The sequence below is a fragment of the Dryobates pubescens genome, chromosome Z, assembly GCF_014839835.1.
Source record: "Dryobates pubescens isolate bDryPub1 chromosome Z, bDryPub1.pri, whole genome shotgun sequence".
NCBI lineage: Eukaryota > Metazoa > Chordata > Aves > Piciformes > Picidae > Dryobates > Dryobates pubescens.
Window position 1 is genome coordinate 132,204,400 of NC_071657.1, and position 24,113 is coordinate 132,228,512.

The window sequence follows — 24,113 nt, forward strand, 5'->3', positions numbered from 1 at the left end:
AGGAAGGATGGAACTGCCCAAACACCTCATTCTTAAAAATGTGCAGCTTTCTAAACATTGTAATGCAACTTGTCCTGACAAGCTCCATAACCACAGAGGCAGAATAGAATAGAATAGAAGAGAATAGAAGAGAATAGACCAGGTTGGAAGAGACCTTCAAGATCATTGCGTCCAACCTATCATCCAACACCACCTAATCAACTAAACCATGGCACCAAGCACCCTATCAAGTCTCCTCCTAAACAACTCCAATGATGGTGACTCCACCACCTCCCTGGGCAGTGGATTCCAATGGGCAATCACTCTCTCTGTGAAGAATTTCTTCCTAACATCCAGTCTGAGCCTCCCTTGGCGCAGCTTGAGACTGTGTCCTCTTGTTCTGGTGCTTGTTGCCTGGGAGGAGAGACCAGCCCTGCCTGTCTACAACCTCCCTTCAGGTGGTTGTAGACAGCAATAAAGTCTCCCCTGACCCTCCTCTTCTCCAGGCTAGGCAACCCCAGATCCCTCAGCCTCTTTTTATCATGTCCTAGGCTGATTTGCTCATTCAGTAGCTCATTCAACACTTCACTTGCTCATTCAACATTGCTTATCAACCGTGTGTACAAAGCACAATGTTTCTTAATTACATGCTTTAAAATGATGAAAAAACCCGCACAACATTCTGTTCAACATATTTTGACATAGTTATGTACAGTGACTCAGAAGAACATTAGAACATCTGAATCACAGCTGGTGTAGGCCCAGACTAGGAAATATGTGTGATGAATTGCAAGTGCTATTGTATGAGAAGCACAGATGTGGCAATGGGAAGGAATAGTACAGTATCACAGTATCACAGTATCAACAAGGTTGGAAGAGACCTCAAAGATCATCGAGTCCAACCTGTCACCACAGACCTTATGACTAGACCATGGCAGCAAGTGCCACGTCCAATCCCCTCTTGAACACCTCCAGGGATGGTGACTCTACCACCTCCCCGGGCAGCACATTCCAATGGCGAATGATTCTCTCAGTGAAGAACTTTCTCCTCACCTCGAGCCTAAACCTCCCCTGGTGCAGCTTGAGACTGTGTCCTCTTGTTCTGGTGCTGGTTGCCTGAGAGAAGAGACCAACTTCTCAAAGCCTACTCACCATTACATGAGCAGAACCTGTTGAGGGAGTAAAACCAGGACAGCTCCTAAGACAGGTTGGACTGAAAACTAACACTGGGGGAACAGGGCTTCCACTTGCATGTTCCTCAGAGGGACTACAAAGTTTGTAAAGACTTGTCAAATGGCTCCTGGTTTTGTTTTGCTGGAAAAGGGAAAAATATGATCGTAGGGATGGATCCCAAAGAACTCAAGTGTTCCAAACATCTTCCCAGCCACTGACTGTGAAGTTACCTGCAGTGTTCATTTACCACTGCATTCTCACAAAGCATGTATGGAACCAGGACACCGGAGCCTCTTAGCAGGAGTCTTTGAAAGTCCTGTATTTAAGTTCTTGCCTGTGCAGTGCTTTAACTGTTTCCATCTAATATTATATGGGTCTGAACAAAGCAAACCAGCATTATGTGGGAATTAATTTGAAAGCGAGCACCATTATCATATAAATAAATGCAGGCAAGCACAGCATAATTTATGCCTGCTGAAAATTAATTCAGCACCGATCCCAAAATATTAAACATAGGTTTAGCTAACTGCTTCATCTTAAAATAAGAGAAGGCATCTCCTTAATCCATGCTCACTCTGCCATCTGAGCAATTACAAAAGGAAACATATTAGCTCTGCAGTTCCAGAACAGTGATAAGTCACTGAGACCTGTAACACAACCATATTTATGCTCCAAGTGTAAACCCAGTTATTTTAAAAATTAACATAACCTTATCTCATTAAAAATCAACAGAATAATTTATTTTATTAGCTTGAAAATCTCAGACCTTCAACTTTATTTTTTCCTTGCTAGTTATAGAACTGAGAGCAATTAATTAAGCTCAGCTACTTAGTTTTAAGTCTTGAAGTGCATGCTAATGCTTTTGGTATGCATTCACATCATCAAAATGAAAGCAAAAACATCCCAGATGCATGCTGTTGTGTGTCCTTTAAAAGGGATAACATTCAAAAATAATCACTACTTCTATAGGAAATATATCTCATCTATTATAGGATCATAGAATCACAGAATTAAAAAGACTGGAAAAGACCTTTAAGACCATTAAGTCCACCCATAACCCAACTACCATGACCACTGAACCATGTCCTGAAGCCCCACGTCTACAGCTTCTTGAACACCTCCAGGCATGGTGACTCCACCACCTCCCTGGGCAGCCTGTTCCAACCCCTCACCACTCTTTCAGGAAAGAAATTTTTCCTAATATCCAATCTAAACCTCCCCTTGGCACCACTTAAGCACATTTCCTCTTGTCCCGTTGCTATTTACTCAGGAGGAGAGACCAACACTGGACTTGCTCCAATCTCCTTTCAGGTAGTTGTGGAGAGCAAGAAGATCTCCCCTTAGCCTTCTGTTCTACAGACTAAACAAACCCAGCTTCCTCAAGTTGCTCCTCCCATGACACCCTCCAAACCCCTCACTAGCTTCGTTTCTCTTCTCTGGACAAGCTCAATGTCTTTTCCTATACTGTGGCACCCAGAACAGAACCCATTACTCAAGCTGTGGCCTCACCAGGGCTGAGTACAGGGACACCAGCACTTCCCTACTCCTGATGGACACACTGGGTTTGATAGCGGCCAGGATGCTGTTGGCCTTCATGGGCACCTGGGGACTCACTGGCTCATATTCAGCTGGCTGTCAACCAGCACCCCTAGGTCCTTTCCACCAGGATGCTTTCCAGCCACTCTGTCCCAAGCCTCGAGCATCACTTGGGGTTGTTGTGACCAAAGTGCAGGACCTGGCACTAGGTCTTGTTAACCTTTATCCCACTGGACTCAGCCCATTGATTTCACCTGGCCAGCTCTCCCTGTAGAGCCTTCCTACCCTTGAGCCAGCCAACACTCCTGCTCAACTGAGTGTTGTCTGCAAACTTGCTGAGGGTGCCCTCAAACCCCTCATCTAAGTCACTGATTAAACAGAACTGGCCCAGTACTGCATCCTTGGGAACACCACTTGAGATCAGCCACCAGCTGGATTTATCACAACCCTTTGGGCCCAGCCATCCAGCCAGTTTTTATTCCAGCAAAGAGCCCACCTGGCTATGCCATAGGCTGAAAGTTTCTTGAGGAGAATGCTGTGGGAGATGGCATCAAAGGCTTTACTGAAGTCCAGGTGGATAACATTGACAGCCTTTCCCTCATCCACTGTGCAGGTCACCTGGTCATAGAAGGAGATTAGATTGGTCAAGCAGGACCTGCCTTTCATGAACCCATGCTGGCTGGGCCTGAACTCTCCATTATCCTTCACTTGCCGTGTGAGCACACTAAAGATGAACTGCTCCATATCCTTCCCCAGTACTGATGTGAGGCTGACAGGCTGGGAGTTCCTCGGATCCTCCATTAGAATTAGAATTAGAATAAGAATAAGAATTAGAATTAGCCAGGTTAGAAGAGACCTTTGAGATCATTAAGTCCAACCTATCATCCAACACCATCTAATCAACTCAATCATGGCACCAAACGCCTCATCCAGTCTCTACCTAAACATCTCCAGGGATGGTGACACCACCACCTCCCCAGGAAGCCTATTCCAATGGCCAATCTCTCTTTCTATGAAGAACTTCTTTCTAACATCCAGACTAAACCTGTCCTGGTGCAGCTTGAGACTGTGTCCTCTTGTTCTGGTGCAGGTTGCCTGGGAGAAGAGACCAACCCCCACCTGGCTACAACCTCCCTTCAGGTAGCTGTAAACGGTAATAAGGTCTCCCCTGAGCCTCCTCTTCTCCAGGCTAAGCAACCCCAGTTCCCTCAGCCTCTCCTCATAGGGCTTGTGCTCCAAACCCCTCCCCTGCTTTGTTGCTCTGGACACGTTTCAGCAAGTCAACATCTTTCCTGAACTGATCATCTTTCCAGATCTGGTCACAGTACTCGAGGTGCGGCCTCACCAGTGCAGAGTACAGGGGCAGAATGACCTCCCTGTTTCTGCTGGCCACACTGTTCCTGATACAGGCCAGGATGCCATTGGCATTTGGACTTTTTTGTAGATCAGTGTCATGCTGGCAAGCCTCCAATTGCCTGGCATCTCCCCTGTCAACCAGGAGTGCTGACAGATGATGGACTTGAATTTCTCTTATGAACATAAATGCTATGGTGATGAGTATAACAGCTCATGGAAGGGTCCAGTGCCCTTTACTGGCCTGCTAGTTGAGACTTGACAGCTGTAAATCTTTTTGGGATGCTCTACTTGAAGCACAAGACTGGAAAAGACACACAGGCAGCAGTTATTTTTAATGAGTCTGGTCAGGATTAGAGTGAACAGAGATGGTGGAAACCAAGCATTAACTATTTGATTATTGTTGCAGATCTCATCTCAGGTGGTTAGGTGGGGCATCCACCAAATAAATGACTTTTTCCAAGGGAAAAGCCTCAGCAACATCAGGTTATGTGCAGACACTAGACTGTTGAAAACTGAAATACACCAGTCACAGGAGACTTGGGAGCTTGGTTAAACAAAGCCAAGTGAATCTACACCAACACATTTGGGCACATAAACTTCTCCATGTGTGAAAGCTTAAGATGACCCTACCCCTGAAATTGATATTGTATGTCCTTTGCATATGCCTACATGTGAAAGGGCCAAGTGATTTGTGAAGTGTTTTGACTAAGATAAAATAACTACCTTCTATGCTATTAGCCCATAGCAGTAACTATAGCATGGACACAGCAGGACATGAAATCGAAGTGACTAATAGCTTCTCTTTGTGGATGTGACAGGAGTGTTTCCACCCCTGTACATCTTCCTGTAATCCAGATATGGCATTAAATAGCATTCTCTCCTTATTTCCAGACTGCACTTTACAGGAATCCTGACCAGCTTCCCTTTGTTAAACAGCTCCACTTACTGAGGCGCTCACTTAGCAGCAGAAATGGATCCTAGCTGGGTCACAGATCATAAAGTCTGCCAGCCATGCATCCAGGGCTTAGCCTTGTAAACACTCTCTTCCTTGAATCACCCTATGAAAGATCTTTTGCTAATCTACCTCAATAAGTACAAGACAGCAGGCAATTTAAGAACATTTTGGGGGTTTTCCCTTCAAAGACTCTAGAAATGCACAAGTATGTCTGTACTTTTATGGACTTCTTTTCCAGTGCAATGCAATTTGCAGAATTTACTGTCTTAAGCAGCAACCAAAAGTATTAATGAAGTGGCTTAATTTTAAATCCATCTGCAAGGTGGCTACAGAGCTGAAATATGTTCTGCTGAAGAGGAAGGAGTGATTGCTCTTGCTCTTTGAAAGAAACAAGGTTAACAAGGGTAAAAGTGGCCAGCTCCTCTAGGAAAAAACAGGGACAAATGCTACATTCCCTTAAGTAAGAGGCCACAGTCATGTTAAACTAGCTAAAGCAGTGAATAGAAAGGGAAAGAAATCTGACAGCAAGGATTTCACTCATGTGACACTGAATGCTCTTCCCATACCAACATAGCCACAACAACCCCATGCGGCGCTACAGGCTGGGGTCAGAGTGGCTGGAGAGAGGCCAGGCAGAAAGGGACCTGAGGGTACTGGCTGACAGTAGGCTGAACATGAGCCAGCAGTGTGCCCAGGTGGCCAAAAAGGCCAATGGCATCCTGACCAGTATCAGGAATAGTGTGGCCAGCAGGAGCAGGGAATTCATTCTGCCCTGTACTCAGCCCTGGTTAGGCCACACCTTGAGTCCTGTGTCCAGTTCTGGGCCCCTCAGTTTAAGAAAGATGTTGAGATGCTCAAATGTGTCCAGCAAAGGACAACAAGGCTGGGGAGGGGTCTGAAGCACAAATCCTATGAGGAGAGGCTGAAGGAGCTGGGGGGTGTTTAGCCTGGAGAAGAGGAGGCTCAGGGGAGACCTTATTGCTCTTCACAACTACCTGAAGGGAGGTTGTAGACAGGTGGAGGTTGGTCTCTTCTCCAAGGCAACCAGCACCAGAACAAGAGGACACAGTCTCAAGCTGCACCAGGGGAGGTTTAGGCTGGATGATAGGAATAAATTCTTCATAGAAAGAGAGATTGGCCACTGGAATGGGCTTCCTGGGGAGGTGGTGGAGTCACCATCACTGGAAGTGTTTTAAACAAGACTGAATGAGGCATTTGGTGTCATGGTTTAATTGATTAAGTGGTGTTGGGTGATAGGTTGGACTGGACGATATTGAATTTCTTTTCCAACCTAGTTATTTCTGTGATTCTGTATAGGTACTGAGCTAGGAATAAAATATTACCTTGGGATTGTATCCAGACCAATTTCTAAAGCACTGTGCCAGGATCCTTGGCCCACAGAACATTAGTGTTGAACTAGAAGCAAGATAACCATACCTGTTAAACATCAAGCATACACCAAAAGACCTCTCTCTGCCTTCAGAAAATCAGAGTATTTTGTAAGACATTCAGTAGTCATGGTGTATGTCTCAGTTATGCTACTGAGGTGGAGAGATGTGTAAAAGGAGTGGTCTTGTACCAAAAGGTAGAAAAAAACATGTTAATTTGCATCTAAGTGTTTAATCTGGACTTGATAAGCTCTTCCACACTGAAAAAAACCCAACCACAATAGATGAAATTATATTGGCTAAGGTATATAGGCAACCTCAGCCCCCAAACTAACTTGAAACAATGAATGGCTCCAGGTGACTGAGAAATGCTATTCTGTGTTTTTTTTTGGTAGAAAAATTATGATACTATTTAGTCTCACTCTGACCGAATTCTGATGATAAAGGGCCTGGTTCTTACTTCAAATACACAATGATCTTCACATCTATTTCACTAATGAAAGAGGAAGAAGGGCTTGTTCACATGAAGATTTGGCAGGATTAAAGAACTTTACTGAAAAACAATAGCAAAAATTAGCTCACTGTTTGGCTATTTATACCTAACAAGAGTCTTCATCAGTTCTGTATTTAGCCATAGGCACACAGTTTAAATAAATGAGTATCAAAGCAGGTGTTTTATGCACTCACACTCTTTATCCTGCCTCCACATCTGTCCAGACTGGAAAATTACCAGATTGCAACAGGGCTACCCCTCCATAAGGAACAGAGGAATTGGTGTGCATGAAGCGAGCAGCTGTGATGCTTATCATGAATCATGAGCTTGAAAGGGTATTTATGTCCCACAGTCCAGATCCAGCCACAGTGATCAAAAGCATCCATGACTTTGCTATACAGGCCAAGCCACCAAACCTTGGCAGTGACTCCTAAAAACCTTAGTGCTGCTAGGCCTCTGCTCTCAGGTATATTCATTATCATGCAGAGATTAAGCTCTCCTAGATTTTCTGATAAGCATAGTTGAATAGAATAGAGTAGAATAGAATAGAATAGAATAGCATTAGAATTAGAATTAGAATTAACCAGGTTGGAAGAGACCTTTGAGATCATCGAGTCCAACCTATCATCCAACACCATCTAATCAACTAAACCATGGCACCGAGCACCCCATCCAGTCTCTTCCTAAACACCTCCAGGGACGGTGACTCCACCACCTCCCTGGGCAGCACATTCCAATGGGCAATCTCTCTTTCTATGAAGAACTTCTTCCCAACATCTAGCCTAAACCTCCCCTGGCACAGCTTGAGGCTGTGTCCTCTTGTTCTGGTGCTGGTTGCCTGGAAGAAGAGACCAACCCCCACCTGGCTACAACCTCCCTTCAGGGAGTTGTAGAAGCAAGAAGGTCTCCTCTGAGCCTCCTCTTCTCCAGGCTAAGCAACCGCAGCTCCCTCAGCCTCTCCTCACAGGGCTGTGCTCCAAACCCCTCCCCAGCTTTGTTGCCCTTCTCTGGACACCTTCCAGCAACTCAACATCTTTCCTAAACTGAGGGGCCTAGAACTGGACACAGGACTCAAGGTGTGGCCTAACCAGCGCTGAGTACAGCGGGGAGAATGACCTCCCTGCTCCTGCTGGCCACACTGTTCCTGACACAGGCCAGGATGCCATTGGACTCACAGTTTTCTGACTTCTGTTTTATAGAAAATATTCTTGCACACATAAAACAGTGACTCAGGGGCAAACAGTATTTTCTCACAGTTCTCTGTTTGTATTACATGGTGTTAGTAAGCTTTAGATGCTTTTTAAACATCACCTAAATACATTCATGCATGAAGACAATTACTGCCTCCCTTTGTTTTTGCTGAATGATGGGCACATTTTGGATTGTTCTGGAAGTACCCTTCATATATGCTTATATTCTTCCCAAGGCATTAATTTTTGGCCAATGCCAGAGACAGAGTAGACATTTGGTCTATGCAGTACAGCTGCTCTTTTGTTCCTTTTTAAAAACAGAGCTGGGAAACAAATTCTGCATAAATTTCTCTTTGATTTTTGTTGTCTTTGAGAGGAAATGATTAAGCTTCATCACATTTCTAGCTATGTAAGTATTTCTTTTTCCTGAAGAGAGGCATTTAACATTCTCCAATGCTTTGTAGATACGGTGCTGACTTCACCACGAAAACTGCCGTGTCAGAACCACTGTTGAAGAAGCAAGAACTTTCCTCTCAGTGGTATCAAAATACCACTGGTTTTGTGCTGCTGCAAGTCTCAACATAGCTGGGAAATAAAAATTAATGTTGTTTACATCAGCATAAAATTCAGTCTTCAGTGTGCAGCCAGCTGTACAGTCAAGTGAGGAGAAATATAAGCAAAAATGAGCACTGACTTGGAATCAGGTCTTTAGCAACCACACAAACATATGCAGCTTGAAGTAGTGTTGACAGACACCTTTGTCTCAGGGCAATCTGAATTTGCCCTAAACCCTTTCTAGCAAAAGGCAGCTAAAATCCAACATATTGACACAATGTCTCCATGCTTACTAGTTTTAAAGCAAAGAATTTACAGCTCACTACCTAAGAGTTTAATCGATGATTTAGCAAACTGATTATCGCACAAACAATCCATTATTGCTTTGGGGTGACTGTACCTATACTGAGGAAGGCACCATTTTACTTTCAACTCGGGTAAATGCATGAAGTTAGTATCTATTTATGTAGAAAAGCAAACAAGTAACTCAATTTGCAGACAGAATTTAATACAGCCACAGAATCACAGAATTACAGAATGTTAGGGGCCTTGAAAGGTGATCCAGTCCTACCCCCCCTGCCAGAGCAGGATCACCTGCAACAGATCACACAGTAACACATCCAGACAAGTCTTCAATATCTCCAGAGTGGGACACTCCACAATCCCCCAGGGCAGCCTGTTCCAGTGTTCCATCACCCTTACAGTGAAAAAAGCTTTCCTCCTGTTTCCAAGGAACTTCCTAAGCCTCAACTTCCACCCATTGCCCCTTGTTCTGTCATTGGGCATAACCCAGCAGAGCCTGACTCCATCCTCTTGGCACTCACCCTTTACATCTTTATAAACATGAATGAAGTCACCTCTCAGTCTCCTCCAAGCTAAAAGCCTCAGCTCCCTCAGTCTCTCCTCATAAGGAAGATGTTCCACTGCCTTCATTGTCTTTGTGGCTCTGTGTTGGACTCTTTCAGGCAGTTAACCTGAGGTCCTCCTTGAACTGAGGGGCCCAAAACTGGACACAATATCCCAGATGAGGCCTCACCAGGGTAGAGGGGGAGGAGAACTTCTCTTGACCTACTAACCACAGCCCTTCTAATACACCCCAGAAGGGCATTGGCCTTCTTAGCCACAAGAGCACATTGATGGCTCATGGTCAACCTCCCATCTGCTAGGAACTCCGGGTCCTTTTCCCCTTCACTGCTCTCCAACAGTCCTTTAAAAACATAGTGAGTTTCAGGCATGTTTTTTTCTTCATGCTGTAAAAAGGTTTCCAATGCCATTTGCATTTACTTGCTTATTTGGTTTTGCATTTTTCTCCTAGTTCATGCATGGTGTGGCTGGCAAATTTCAAAGTGATTTGACAAATTTTAAGCACTGCTTTACCAAAGACCACCACAACATTTACCTTAAATATTTTACATACTTGCCACTTCTACCTTTTTATCTGACTTGTACTAAATTTGTTAATAATCTGTCTAATGCTCTTCAGTGTCTCCTTTGCACAACTTGTTTTCACAGTGTTCTTGTGAGCTTCACACATATTCTGTGCCTAATGCTATGTTGCCATCTGTTGACCAATTGAGCAGCTGTAATACTAAGGCAAGACACTTAAGAACAGAACAGAAATCTCCCCCAAATTTTATAAGGTAAAATGTCAATGTTGTAGTTACTTACTTAAAAAAATCTCAACATTCACCCTTAACATTTATTAATTTAAAGGAAAAAAAAAAGTATTAATGGTTCAAAGATGTTCAAAGGCTACCTAAGGAGTCTGCCTAAAAGCTAAACTAAATTGGAACATGCTTTGAGAGCTAAACTGTAAGCGAAACACAGTGCATGGATGGAAATATCTATCCTGCTATAATGTTATGTTTCTCAGTTTCAACAGATGTCCAAAGGGATCAAGATAATATTGCTGCAGAAAAAAAAAGGACAATAAAAGGGGCCAAAGTGTCTACTATGTGATTAATTTTTCCATGGTTTTTTGGATCATGTAAGTACAGACAAAAAAGCAACAGGCCGGGCTGGATGTGGCTCTGAGCAACCTGATCTAGCGTGAGGGGTCCCTGCCCGTGGCAGGGGGGCTGGAACTAGATGATCCTTGAGGTCCCTTCCAACCCTGACAACTCTATGATTCTGTGTTTGCATAGGACAGTATTTCAGTTGGATTTAAAAGGGGTGCAAGAGTTCCTTTTATCAGGATGTGTTTTATCAGCATAGGCAAGAAGCTCTTTACTGTGAGGGTAATGAGACATGCATGGATAAATTGTGGACACCTCAGCCCTAGAAGTGCTTATGACCAGCTGGATAGACTTTGAGCTACCTGGTCTAAGAGGTGACTCTATCTATATCAGTGGGGGTTGTAACTAGATGATGATTAAGGTGCCTTGCAGCTCAAGCCATCCTATGTTTCTGTGATTCATGCCTCCTTCACTCAGCATCTGAAAAGTATATTTACCTCTAAATGACAGCAAGTATAAAATAGAGCACATGTTACATTTCTTTTCTTCCTCAAAGGGGATTTATAGGATTAAATTCAGAAATACCAGAAAGGCTTAAAAAAAAAAGTAAATCTAATCCTAAGCACCATGTGTAAGAAAAGGATTAGTTAAAAAATCATTAGAATAAAGTAACTTAAAATCAAAATCTTGCAGAGAATTTATGCATGGAAGTCTATTTCCAAAAATCCTCATGAAAAACACCAACTTTCATGTGTTGGTCTTTTTTTAATACATAAAAATAATTATGGATTTGCTCTATTAATAATAATATTGCATCAGGAACAGTATGGTCAGCAGAACCAGGGAGGTGATTCTCCCCCTGTACGCTGCACAGGTTAGGCCACACCTTGAGTACTGTGTCCAGTTCTGGACCTCTCAGTTTAGGAAGGATGTTGACTTGCTGGAGCATGTCCAGAGAAGGGCAATGAAGGTGGTGAGGGGTTTGGAACACAAGCCCTATGAGGAGAGGCTGAGGGAGCTGGGGTTGTTTAGCCTGGAGAAGAGGAGGCTCAGGGGAGACCTTCTTGCTGTCTACAACTACCTGAAGGGAGGTTGTAGCCAGGTGGAGGTTGGTCTCTTCTCCCAGGCAACCAGCACCAGAACAAGAGGACACAGTCTCAAGCTGCACTAGGGAAGGTCTAGGCTGGAGGTTAGGAAGAAATTCTACAGAGAGATTGGCCATTGGAATGGGCTGCCCAGGGAGGTGGTGGAGTTGCCATCATTGGAGGTGTTTAGGAGAAGACTTGATGGGGTGCTTGGTGCCATGGCTTAGTTGATTAGATGGTGTTGGATGATGGGTTGGACACAATGATCTCAAAGGTCTCTTCCAACCTGGTTAATTCAGTTCAATTCAATTCAATTCAATTCAATTCAATTCAATTCAATTCTAGTCTATTCTATCCTACCCTATCCTATCCTATCCTATCCTATCCTATCCTGTTCTATTCTATTCTATTCTATTCTATTCTATTCTATTCTATTCTATTCTATTCTATTCTATTCTATTCTATTCTATTCTATCCTGTTCTATTCTATTCTATTCTATGCTATGCTACTCTATTCTATTCTATCTCTTGAGGTCCCTTCCAGCCCCTGAATTCTGATTCTGTGATTCTGTGACTTCCACAACTTCCACAGACATTAATGTTTCCCACTGTCTCTGTTCAGTGACTCACCTTCGAACCATCCAGTTCCAGCTTTTTCAGAGACTTCCTGACATAATCGATGAAGGAGGATGATTTGGAGAAGATCTTCCCGACGTGCCGATCGCTGCAAACACAGCAGCAACATGCAGGCTTTTATATGTCTCCAGCAACAGCAATTAACACCTTTTGAATTCAGTTCTTAGTTGAGGAGAAATAGAACAGTCAGACAGCTACAGCTGCCAAGTTAGTAACCATTTTCCTTCTCCCTCCTTCTACTTAAAACAAACTAGCTAATATTCAAAGAAATTTCTAGATACAGCAATGGAAGAGTTGTACTATGCTTATAGTACAGTTGTTATTTCACCTAAAAAGTTGAAAGTTGGGTTTTTTTTTAAAGTTTGGGCTTTTTTTTTAATTTCTCCCCCAATCTTTTTATTTCCCTATATGACTGATAAAATTCTTTTCTCTGCTGATGCTGAGGGCCCTGAGGCTGTTTAGTCTTGAGAAGAATGAGAGGGGATTTAGGTGTTCAAGAGGAGATTGGACGTGGCACTTGGTGCCATGGTTTAGTCATGAGGTCTATGGTGACAGGTTGGACTTGATGATCTTTGAGGTCTCTTCCAACCTTGGTGATTCTGTGATTCTGTGATCTTGTCAATGTGTATAAATATCCGAGGGGCAGGTGTCAAGTGGAGGGGGCCAAGGTCCTTTGGTGGTGCAGAGTAGTAAGATGAGAAACAACAGGTACAAGCTTGAACATGGAAGATTTCACCTCAACATGAGGAGAAGCTTCTTTACATTGAGGGTGACAGAGCCCTGGAACAGGCTGCCCAGAGAGGTTGTGGAGTCTCCTTCTCTGGAGACTTTCAAAACCCGCCTTGATGCATTCCTGCGTGGACCACCCTAGGTGATCCTGCTTTGGCAGGGGGGTTGGACTGGATGATCTCTGGAGGTCCCTTCCAACCTCTAATGTACTGTTATACTGTTATACTGTGATACTACCTTCTATGATGCTAATATAATTTGCTGTAATGATGTTGTAATGTATTTACCATCAACCACTGGACCAAACAAATACCGAGCTGGAGTAATATTTCACTTCTCCTTGTTACTTTGTGTTCTTATGCTTGCACTTTTTAGCTCCTTAAATGGTGCCAGAACTTTCTCCTGTTTACAACTCAGTGGCCTTGCTTTTGAAGCCAACCAAAAATGTGGGTTATTCAGAAAACATGTTAAAATAAATCACATAAACTCACCAAAAGAAAAAAAAGATAAATAAATAAAATGTATAGGAAGACTGAATCCTAACAGGCCACTTAGATTTGTTCTCTTTTCTCTGCTTCAAGTATCTTGGAGAAACAACAGGAAAAGTTTTTTGTTGGTCTGAATTTGCTTTCTTAACTGTGCCCCAACATAATTAATTTTCCAGCTGTGTAGCATAAGAATTAAATTTTCAGCTGCAGAATTTTCATCTTAGGAAGGAATACACTCACCTCCTGGCCCCACCCAATGAAATACTGAGTAGAAAGATCTTAGTTTAAAACTTTTTCCTCCCTTGATTCTTAGTAAGAAGATCCCAGGACCTCCACGTAACAGGGTAGCCCAGGACTGTGTTGACTTTTTAGTGATTTTGCTGTCAGTTTTCTGGTGAAGATAAGTTTTACAAACATATCTAGGATCAAAGAGGACTTACGTCAGCTCTGGGTAAAGGAATCATAGAATCACAGAATCAGTAAGATTGGAAAAGGCCTCAAAGCTCATCAAGTCCAACCTGTCACCTAAGACTTCATGACTACTAAACCATGGCTTCAAGTGACATGTCCAATCCCCTCTTGAACACCTCCAGGGATGGTGACTCCACCACCTCCCTGGGCAGCCCATTCCAACGGCTAACAGCTCTCTCTGTGAAGAACTTTTTCCTCACCTCAAGCCTAAACCTCCCCTCGTGCAGCTTGAGACTCTGTCTTCTTGTTCTGGTGCTGGTTGCCTGGGAGAAAAGACCAACCCCTTCCTGGCTACAACCACCCTTCAGGTAGATGTAGACAGCAATAAGGCCTCCCCTGAACCTCCTCTTCTCCAGGCTAAACAATCCCAGCTCCCTCAGCCTCTCCTCGTAGGGCTTGTGCTCGTGGCCTCTCCCCAGCCTCCTTGTCCTTCTCTGGACACATTCAAGAGTGTCAATGTCCTTCTTAAACTGAGGGGCCCAGAACTGGTCACAGTGCTCAAGGTGTGGCCTAACCACTGCTGAGTACAAGGGCACAATGACTTCCCTGCTTCTGCTGGCCACACTGTTCCTGATACAGGGCAGGATGCCATTGGCCTTCTTGGCCACCTGGGCACACTGCTGGCTCATGTTCAGCCAGCTGTCAATCAGAAGGGCAATACATTTGTGATGTGGATTTAGGATGAACTAATCTATCCTGCATTTTAACACTGATAGGCATATGAAGTCTGATAAGCCTGATCCTTGTGCTCTTCTGCTTTCTAAGAAATTCTTTCTCTGTAGAACAGAGGTGAAAAAAAATGAGATCTTTGGTTTGTATTCTGTGAATTCAGAGCTTTCATACCTCTTGGTGACACCATAAATTTCTTCTATAATAACCTGAAGAACAGCTCGATAAAACAATGATTCTGTAGGCAGCTGCAGAAAAGAAATCACAACAGCAAGGATTTAAACTTGGCATTGGAATTAAGATAAGAGTAACAAAATCAGTATTGGCCTCCTCAACTACTTACTGGCATCTATTCTTTACAATCAGTCCTGGCAGTTTTAAGAGGACAATTTACTAATGCCCTTGTAACCAGTTAAGATTACATTTTGGGGTCAGATTCTAACATAACTATGAACAGAAGAAAGAAAATGAAAAGGAAACACAAAGAAACCCAAAATCTGAAGTAAAAGTTGAAAGGTTGGCAGAGAGAGAAAGAAACCCAAACAAACAAACAGAGGGAAAATGTATTGATTGTGATCCAAATTCTACAACACAAAACAAATCTAACAATTTACCTAAGCTGTTTTAAAGGCAGCAGGACTAATTCCCTAGCTGAATCATCATGCACTGTAGTCTGAATCATGCAGTAAGCACCATGCTCATAAAAGCAGAATACAGTGAAAACTTCATAACTTTGTGTATGAAAGATGTTTGCATAAAAATAGTTCATGCTTGCCAACAAAAATTTCACTGCAAAATGTATTTACAGTACTGGGGTCAATGGGCTTATATTAAAAAAGAAGAGGTCTCTCAGCTTTGCCTTTTATATATTTGAACAGTTACTGTCCACCATTCCCCAAAGGATAACTTGCACAACAGCAATTCAAAGTATTCACGGAGGAAAAAAGAATATAGAGGTATTTCATAGTATCATAGTATCAGTCAGGGTTGGAAGGGACTGCCAGGATCATCTAGTTCCAACCCCCCTGCCATGGGCAGGGACACCCCACACTAGATCAGCCTGGTCAGAGCCTCATCCAGCCTGGCCTTAAACACCTCCAGGGACGGCGCCCCAACCACCTCCCTGGACAACCCATTCCAGGGCTTCACCACTCTCATGGCAAAGAACTTCCTCCTCATGTCCAGCCTGAATCTCCCCACCTCCAGTTTCATTCCATTCCCCCTAGTCCTATCACTACCTGAGATCCTGAGAAGTCCCTCCCCAGCCTTCTTGTAGGCCCCTTTCAGATACCGGAAGGCCACAATTAGGTCACCTCGGAGCCTTCTCTTCTCCAGACTGAACAGCCCCTTAAAATGAGGATGATGTTTCTAGCAGATTCAAGCTTTTGTCATAAGAATTTCTATTTTTTACATTAGTTGATAAAACACTGGGATAGAGTGATCCAAACCAGAGATATCAGAAGGACTTTCATACTGAATTTATGTATTAGCAGAAGGTGAAAGTTAGGAAGCATAGTTCAATGCCTTACATTTTAAGGCGCGCTTTTTTCCCCCAGACTCTTAATTATCAGAAGAAAGCAGATACTCTAAGTACAATCACAGCAATAAAAATGTGATTTCTTGATGACACATGCTATCTAGTCGGGGTTTCATGCAGCCCATGCTAGTGCTTTAGATTCTAGAAATGCAGAGGTTCAATAAAAGGTCATGGATTAAGAACATTCAAGGGGGGGGAAAAACCACATTTTATCTTAGAATGGCTAAAATAAACAATATCACTTACCATTTGGCCAACTGCAACTCGCTCCAAAGCCTTTAAAAGTGAAGGAATTAAGTTGCTGATATGTTTATTCTTTACCAGAACATTTTATAAACACATTGTATAAAAGTCAGAGGACATGACATTTTAAAAGATGTGTGAAATAACACAAGCTTGCACACTTGGAAGCGTTAATACCTTCGGGGACTCATAATCAGCTCCTCCGTGTTATTTTTGTTTATTTATAGGAGTAGCAATGACAACTGACTGTACAGAAAGAGGCAGGAGATTTGTTTGTTTTTCCTAGCATTGTAAAAAAATTTCAGAGGATTGCTTTCTGTGAAAGTGCTAAAGAGAAACACATTTTTCTTTGGCCTGTTCCTACTGAAATACAAATAATTCACTTTGCCTATTCAACTATTTGAAATTAAATAATAGTTCAATGCACAACATCTTTAAATACTTTAAATACTCTAAAATTCAGATAAATGTAGAATAGAATAGAAGAGAAGAGAAGAGAATAGAATCATAGAATCAATAAGGTTGGAAGAGACCTGTAAGATCATCAAGTCCAACCTATCGAATAGAATAAACCAGGTTGGAAGAGACCTTCAAGATCATCGTGTCCAACCCAACATCCAACACCATCTAATCAACTAAACCATGGCACCAAGCACCCCATCCAGTCTCCTCCTAAACACCCCCAATCATGGCTACGCCACCACCTCCCTGGGCAGACCATTCCAATGGGCAATCACTCTCTCTATGAAGAATTTCTTCCTAACATACAGTCTAAACGTCCCCTGGTGCAGCTTGAGACTGTGTCCTCTTGTTCTAGTGCTGGTTGCCTGGGAGAAGAGACCAGTCCCTGCCTGTCTACAACCTCCCTTCAGGTAGTTGTAGACAGCAATAAGGTCTCCCCTGAGCCTCCTCTTCTCCAGGCTAAGCACCCCCAGCTCCCTCAGCCTCTCCTCATAGGGCTGTGCTCCAAACCCCTCATGAACTTTGTTGCCCTTCTCTGGACATGTTCCAGCAACTCAACATCTTTCCTAAACTGAGGGATGTATGTAAATGCCTAAATACCCTAATATACAGATAGATTGTACTTATGCATGTAAAGTTAGATAAAATAAAAGCCTGAGAGAGACTGAAGTTTAAAATGCTGTGCAGTATCTTTCAACAGATTCTTCACATCATAAACCCTGATGGAGGTGTGAGAGTATTTGATTTTTATGATGCATAGCGACAAAGAATGACTGATAATTAGAAGCATGGAATGTTTTGCCACAGCTGGAAAGATACTGTGCCTCAAAAAGTTTCAGCAGAGTTATTAAAGATCACAGCAGAATCAAGGCAAAATTTCAGTAAATTATCTAACACTACAACAAATTAGATAGCGACCCCAAAATCCCTGTCCACTTATGGGTCATTGTCACCTTTAGTCCACAAAGTCCAGCACACCAAATAAGACTGCTTGTTTCTGGATTACCCACTTTTCCTTCTCCTCCTTTCACAGTTGATCTTGTTTTCTCCCAGCCAACCAGCACCAGAACAAGAGGACACAGTCTCAAGCTGCACCAGGGGAGGTTTAGTCTGGATGTTAGGAAGAAACTCTTCACAAAAAGAGAGATTGGCCATTGGAATGTGCTGCCCAGGGAGGTGGTGGAGTCACCATCACTGGAGGTGTTTATGAAGTGACTGGATGAGGCACTTGGTGCCATGGTTTAGTTGATTAGATAGTGTTGGGTGATAGGTTGGACTTGGTGATCTCAAAGGTCTTTTCCAACCTGGTTAATTTTATTCCTTCCTATCCTATCCTATCCTATCCTATCCTATCCTATCCTATCCTATCCTATTCCATTCCATTCCATTCCATTCCATGCCATTCTTCAAATATGATCCAAGTAGTTGCAGTTTCTCTGCTCATGGCTTTGGCTGACTTAAATTTGACTTGTGCTGTATATGCTAGAGGCCTCATTACAAGCACGTACCTGCTGCTGCTTATAAGATGGATGTGATGTATTCTAAGAGACTGAAACTCTTGTCCAGAACCTTTGGCCCTTGGCACATCTGAATGATGTGTAATGATGAACATTAGCAATAATGTTGAGTGTCATTGCTCAGCTAACACAGTTTCTCCTAGCAAGCCAGCATGCCTAGGAAGATGGATATCTAGGTGCGTTGCACTGTCTCCTTCATACCCCCTAGAAGGTAAGGAAAACCCTAGTTGTGAGAACCCCATTGAATTGCAAACACAGTAACAGGAGAAGTATCTAATGACACAGTGGAGCCATTTGGCTTATGTGAATGTTTGGGGAAAAAAAAAAAAAGAAAAAGTTTTTTTCAGCTGCCAATTTTTTGTGATTCCTGTGAAATCCAAGACAGATATATATGGCATGATCAGTACTGTCTCTTGGGGGTCATTTGGTTACAAAATTTATCTTACTACCATTGTTAAAAAAATGCCCCCCCCCTTTTTTTTCTTTCCAAAAGAAATGGATGTTGCTTTAAATCCCCTTACAAAGAGTGCTTTCTCAAAGGGATTTGCCTTTTTTCCTTGTTAGTGTCATACAATAACAATTCTTTCTCAGCTGATACATTAATTATTCACAGGATCACAGGGTGTTAGGGGTTGGAAGGGACCTCCAAAGATCATAGAATCATAGAATTGTTAGGTTAGGAAGGGACCTCAAGGATCATCTAGTTCTAACCCCCCTGCCATGGGCAGGGACGCCTCACACTAGATCAGGTTGCCCACAGCCACATCCAGCCTGGCCTTAAAAACCTCCAGGGATAAGGCTTCCACCACCTCCCTGGGCAACCTTTTCCATTGTCTCACCAAGATCATCGACTCCAACTCCCCTGCCAGAGCAGGACCATAGAATCTTGTGCAGATCACACAGGAACACATCCAGATGGGTCTTGAAAGTCTCCAGAGAAGCAGACTCACAACCTTTCTGGGGAGCCTGTTCCAGTGCTCTGTGACCCTTACAGTGAAGTTCCTCATGTTGAGCTGGAACCTCCTGTGCTGTAATTTATACCCATTGCCACTTGTCCTATCACAGGGTGCAACTGAGCAGAGCCTGCCCCCTCCCCCTTTACACCCAGCCCTCAGATATTTATATTTATTAAATCCCCTCTCTTCTCCAGACTAAAAAGCCCCAGGTGTCTCTTTTAGAAAGCACTTCTTGTAAGAGGATTTAAAGCAACATCCCTAAATGAACAATTTTTTTCTTTTACCTTGCCAAGAATAACACATTCAAGCTCTATGAATACTGCACTACTGTCCTCCTATACTTTCTTCTGAGACCACTGAATTACTAGACTAGTTCAAGTTTGCATAACCATGATACATCAGGCCATACTGAGTCTTCAGTCTACACTGTTCTCCATAATGGAGGTGCAGAGCTAGAATTAGAATTAGAATTAGAATTAGAATTAGAATTAGAATTAGAATTAGAATTAGAATTAGAATTAGAATTAGAATTAGAATTAGAATTAGAATTAGAATTAGAATTAACCAGGTTGGAAGAGACTTTTGAGATCGTCAAGTTCAACCTATCATCCAACATCATCTAATCAACTAAACCATGGCACCAGGCACCCCATCCAGTCTCTTCCTAAACACCTCCAGTGATGGTGACTCCACCACCTCCCTGGGCAGCACATTCCAACGGCCAATCACTCTTTCTGTGAAGAACTTCTTCCTAACATCCAGCCTAAACCTCCCCTGGTGCAGCTTGAGACTGTGTCCTCTTGTTCTGGTGCTGGTTTCCCAGAAGAAGAGACCAACCCTCCTCACCTGGCTACAACCTCCCTTCAGGTAGTTGTAGACAGCAAGGTCTCCCCTGAGCCTCCTCTTCTCCAGGCTAAGCAGCCCCAGCTCCCTCAGCCTCTCCTCACAGGGCTGTGCTCCAAAGCCCTCACCAACTTTGTTGCCCTTCTCTGGACACATTCCAGCAACTCAGCATCTTTCCTAAACTGAGTGGCAGAGGCTAGCCAGAACCTGATACCAGGAATTTAAAATTACTAGAGATAAGGAAGAGTGGCCTTCTAACTGAAATAGTGCCTGCTGTTTTCAGTATCCATCTGTTTTTTCCCAAATTAGACAACAGTTTGTCACTCTGTCTTGATGAGAGGTCTTTAAAAGGACTTCGTCCCTCGGTGCAATGTTACAAAGACGTTTCCAATATCTTAAGCCTCGTGGATTTCAGAGCTCTTCTAATTTTTGGACTAGGAAGGTTTGTTTAGGTTTTAAACAGTTGGAGCATTCAATGTTATGAATCATTAAGGCATTGGGGGAGTAACTGATTGCAGCCCTTCTACAAATACCTTGCTCCCCAGTAAGTCTTTGGCCAGGAACTATTACCCCCAGGGGTTACCTCGTTTAGGTTTCAACAAAGGTTTGACCTTTCTGTCCATTCTTAAAATACATATCTGTCAATACTAACCTTTTTCCATGCCTTCAGCATGTATGAAATATATCAAGCTGGAAGGTCAACACTATTTTTTTTTCCTTTTAGCTATAATTCATCATGCTTACAACATTAATGATGTTATTCTGTAGAGTCTTGGACTAAAGTCATGGCTTTAGGATTAGAAGCCAAAGGCAATGAATCTCATAACATCTGGATAAAGCTCTCAGTAAGAAAAAATGAGAAGGAGGGGAATCATACCAAGCATGCTGACATTCTAGCATTGCGACCACAGCACCAGCCCTTGTCCTTCAAGTATTGACACATGGGAAATCCCCACACTTCCTCTGGATATTCTGCATAATGGAGAGAAAAAAACCAAAACCAACACTAAAAACCAGGCACAGCTTTCATCAGCTATTTTTCCCCTCACTTATGGAATTCACAATGTATTAAACAAGATGAACAGTAGTTAATGGCAACAGAAAAACTTAACTCTACTAGTCCAGCACCAAAACACACACTAGTGGTATTAAAAACCTATTTTTCCCCAAAACAGATGGTTTTGGTTTATGCTGGATTGCTGATAATTTCACAATTTCCCAAGCACTTTCAAGTGTCTTTTATGAAAGTCCATTGAAAAAATGCTCCAAGGGACAAGAGAAGTTTGCAAATCCCCATGGCACCCATACCATGCCATGGGTCACAATATAGAATAGATTAGAATAGAATAGAATAGAATAGAATAGAATAGAATAGAATAGAATAGAATAGAATAGAATAGAATAGAATAGAATAGAATAGAATAGAATGGAATAGAATAGAATGGAATAGAATAGAATAGAATAGACCAGACCAGGCTGGAGAAGACCTTCAAGATCATCACATCCAACCCATCATCCAACACCATCTAATCAACTAAACCATGGCACTAAGACCCCACCCAGTCTCCTCCTAAACACCTTCAGTGATGATGATTCCACCACCTTCCTGGGCAGCACATTCCAATGGCCAATCACTCTCTCTATGAAGAATTTCTTCCTAACATCCAGTCTAAACCTCCCCTGGCACAGCTTGAGCCTGTGTCCTCTTGTTCTAGTGCTGGTTGCCTGGGAGAAGAGATCAACCCCTGCCTGTCTACAACCTCCCTTCAGGTAGTTGTAGACAGCAAGAAGGTCTCCCCTGAGCCTCCTCTTCTCCAGGCTAAGCAACCCCAGCTCCCTCAGCCTCTCCTCACAGGGCTGTGCTCCAAACCCCTCCCCAGCTTTGTTGCCCTTCTCTGGACACGTTCCAGCAACTCAACATTTTTCCTAAACTGAGGGGCCCAGGACTGGACACAGGACTCACCTCCCTGCTCCTGCTGGCCACACTGTTGGTATGTATTGGGTTGGACTGAGCTGGAGTTAATTCTCCTCACAGCATCTTTCTAGTGCTGTGTTTTGCAGCAGTAGTTGATAACACAGCAGTGTTTTGGCTAGTGTTGAATCTAGTATCCAGGCTGTCCCCTTTCAACATTTCCCTGCCCATTGAGGGGAGGGCAAGATCTTAGGAGGGGATACGGCTGAGCCAGCTGACCCAGACTGGCCAAAGAGGTATTCCATACCATATGACATCAGCTCAGGTATAAGAATGAAGTGAAAGAAGTAAGTGTGGGGTTTTGTCCATGGGGTCTATCCTCCCAAGTAACCACCAAGCTTAGAGAGCCCTGATTCCTGAGACAGAGCATCATTCTGCTGATGGGAAGTAGAGACTAACATCTCTCTGCTTTTTGCTTCCATGTGGTCTATTGCTGTTTGCTCATTACTGTTAATAACTTGCTCCTATCCTATTACTGTCTTCTGTCTTGTTTTTTTCCTCCTCTCCCCCTGTCCACTTAAGAGGGGGAATGATAGACTGGCTTTGGTGGGCATTTGGCCTCCAGGCCAGGGCCAAACCACCACAGCTGGGCAGTCATTCAGTGTAGCAGGACTTCAGCATTGCTTCTCACTGGGTTCTGCTCCTATCATAAACATCTTTTGAACGTAGCACAGCACAATGTGTATTTGTTTATTTCAGTCCTGAAGGCCCACGCTTTGCTGTGAAGCAGAATGTTTGTTTTCCAGAAAAGAGCAGCTGCAAAGGCTCTTGCTGTGTCTTCAAAACACTGAGAAGCATTTGCATCACAATCTGTCCTCAGTTTGGTTTAGCACTATTTATATTTCAACTAGCAATACCATTCTTCGAGTTTAACATTGATACAAATGTGGGAGAATTAAAGTACGGGGATTATTTTCATAATGCCCAGGTTTAAATGGAGAAAAAAAAACTCTACAGTGTTTTGGATATTTATTAGCATATTTGTCAGCTGATTTGCTTTTTTCTTTTTTTAATATGAAGCTGAATGAGAGTTACTACATTCTTGAAAACAAAACCCCACCAAGTTGGCTAGGATCCTGGCTTTTCAGCACAAAAAGATGACTCAGGCATATTTAAAGATAAATCATGTAATGGGGTGAAAAAAAGGACAGCAAAAGTACTGCTCTTCAAATTGACCGACAGTCTGAGACCCATAGCATCATAGAATCAAGAAGGTTGGAAAAGCCCTCAAATGCACACATATAAGCAGAATTCATTTCATGGAAGTTAAGCAAAAAAAAAGGGGAGGGCAGGGATTGAGAAACTATAAAGGATATGACCCCACTCCCCACAGTGAAAGCCCTGATTTCCTAGCAGTAGTTCCCAATCTTAGCTGATCTGTACAGAATAAGAGCCAGCAGGTAATCTGCTGCAGGCAACCTGACACTTAGCTCTCCTTTTATCCCTGAGAAATGTCAGAGGCTCCTAGGGGATGAATACTGGTTTAAGGGTTTTAATTCTAGATAATTTGCAGCAGGGGGAAGAAAATTCCTTTAGATACACAGATGAAGTTTGTGAAAACAGTTTGCCACTGGTTCCAGCACTAGGAATGCACTAAATGTCTGGTGACAAACTATAAATCATTAATTATCTTCAAGCCTAATTATCAAGTACATGGAACAAAACTGACTATTGCCACTGCAGCAGGGTAGGTAATGAGAACTTCTAAAATATATATTTTGCAAGAGAAACAACGTCTGCCATGGTTTCTAGTGCATGAGTCACACTAAGAAGTCTAAAACACATACTAAAATATTTCCAAACAAAAAAAATTGCAAAGAAAGATGAAAGCATTGATCTTTTCAATAAACCCCTTCCAATTTGCACCCTGTCCTCTAGGCAAACTAATCATCCATGCAAGTTAAAGTTACTGCCTACTGAGCTAC

At 42.9% G+C, this 24,113-nt stretch overlaps 1 protein-coding gene across 1 annotated transcript in view; it reads right to left on the reverse strand.

Moving 5' to 3' along the window:
* METTL25 (methyltransferase like 25) overlaps positions 1-24,113 on the reverse strand; it is a 75,035-nt gene that overhangs the window by 13,403 nt on the left and 37,519 nt on the right. Inside the window, 5 exon segments of the mRNA XM_054178471.1 lie at positions 8,278-8,393; positions 12,292-12,389; positions 14,833-14,906; positions 16,442-16,471; positions 21,094-21,188. Of these exon segments, the coding sequence (XP_054034446.1) occupies positions 8,278-8,393; positions 12,292-12,389; positions 14,833-14,906; positions 16,442-16,471; positions 21,094-21,188 (413 nt within the window).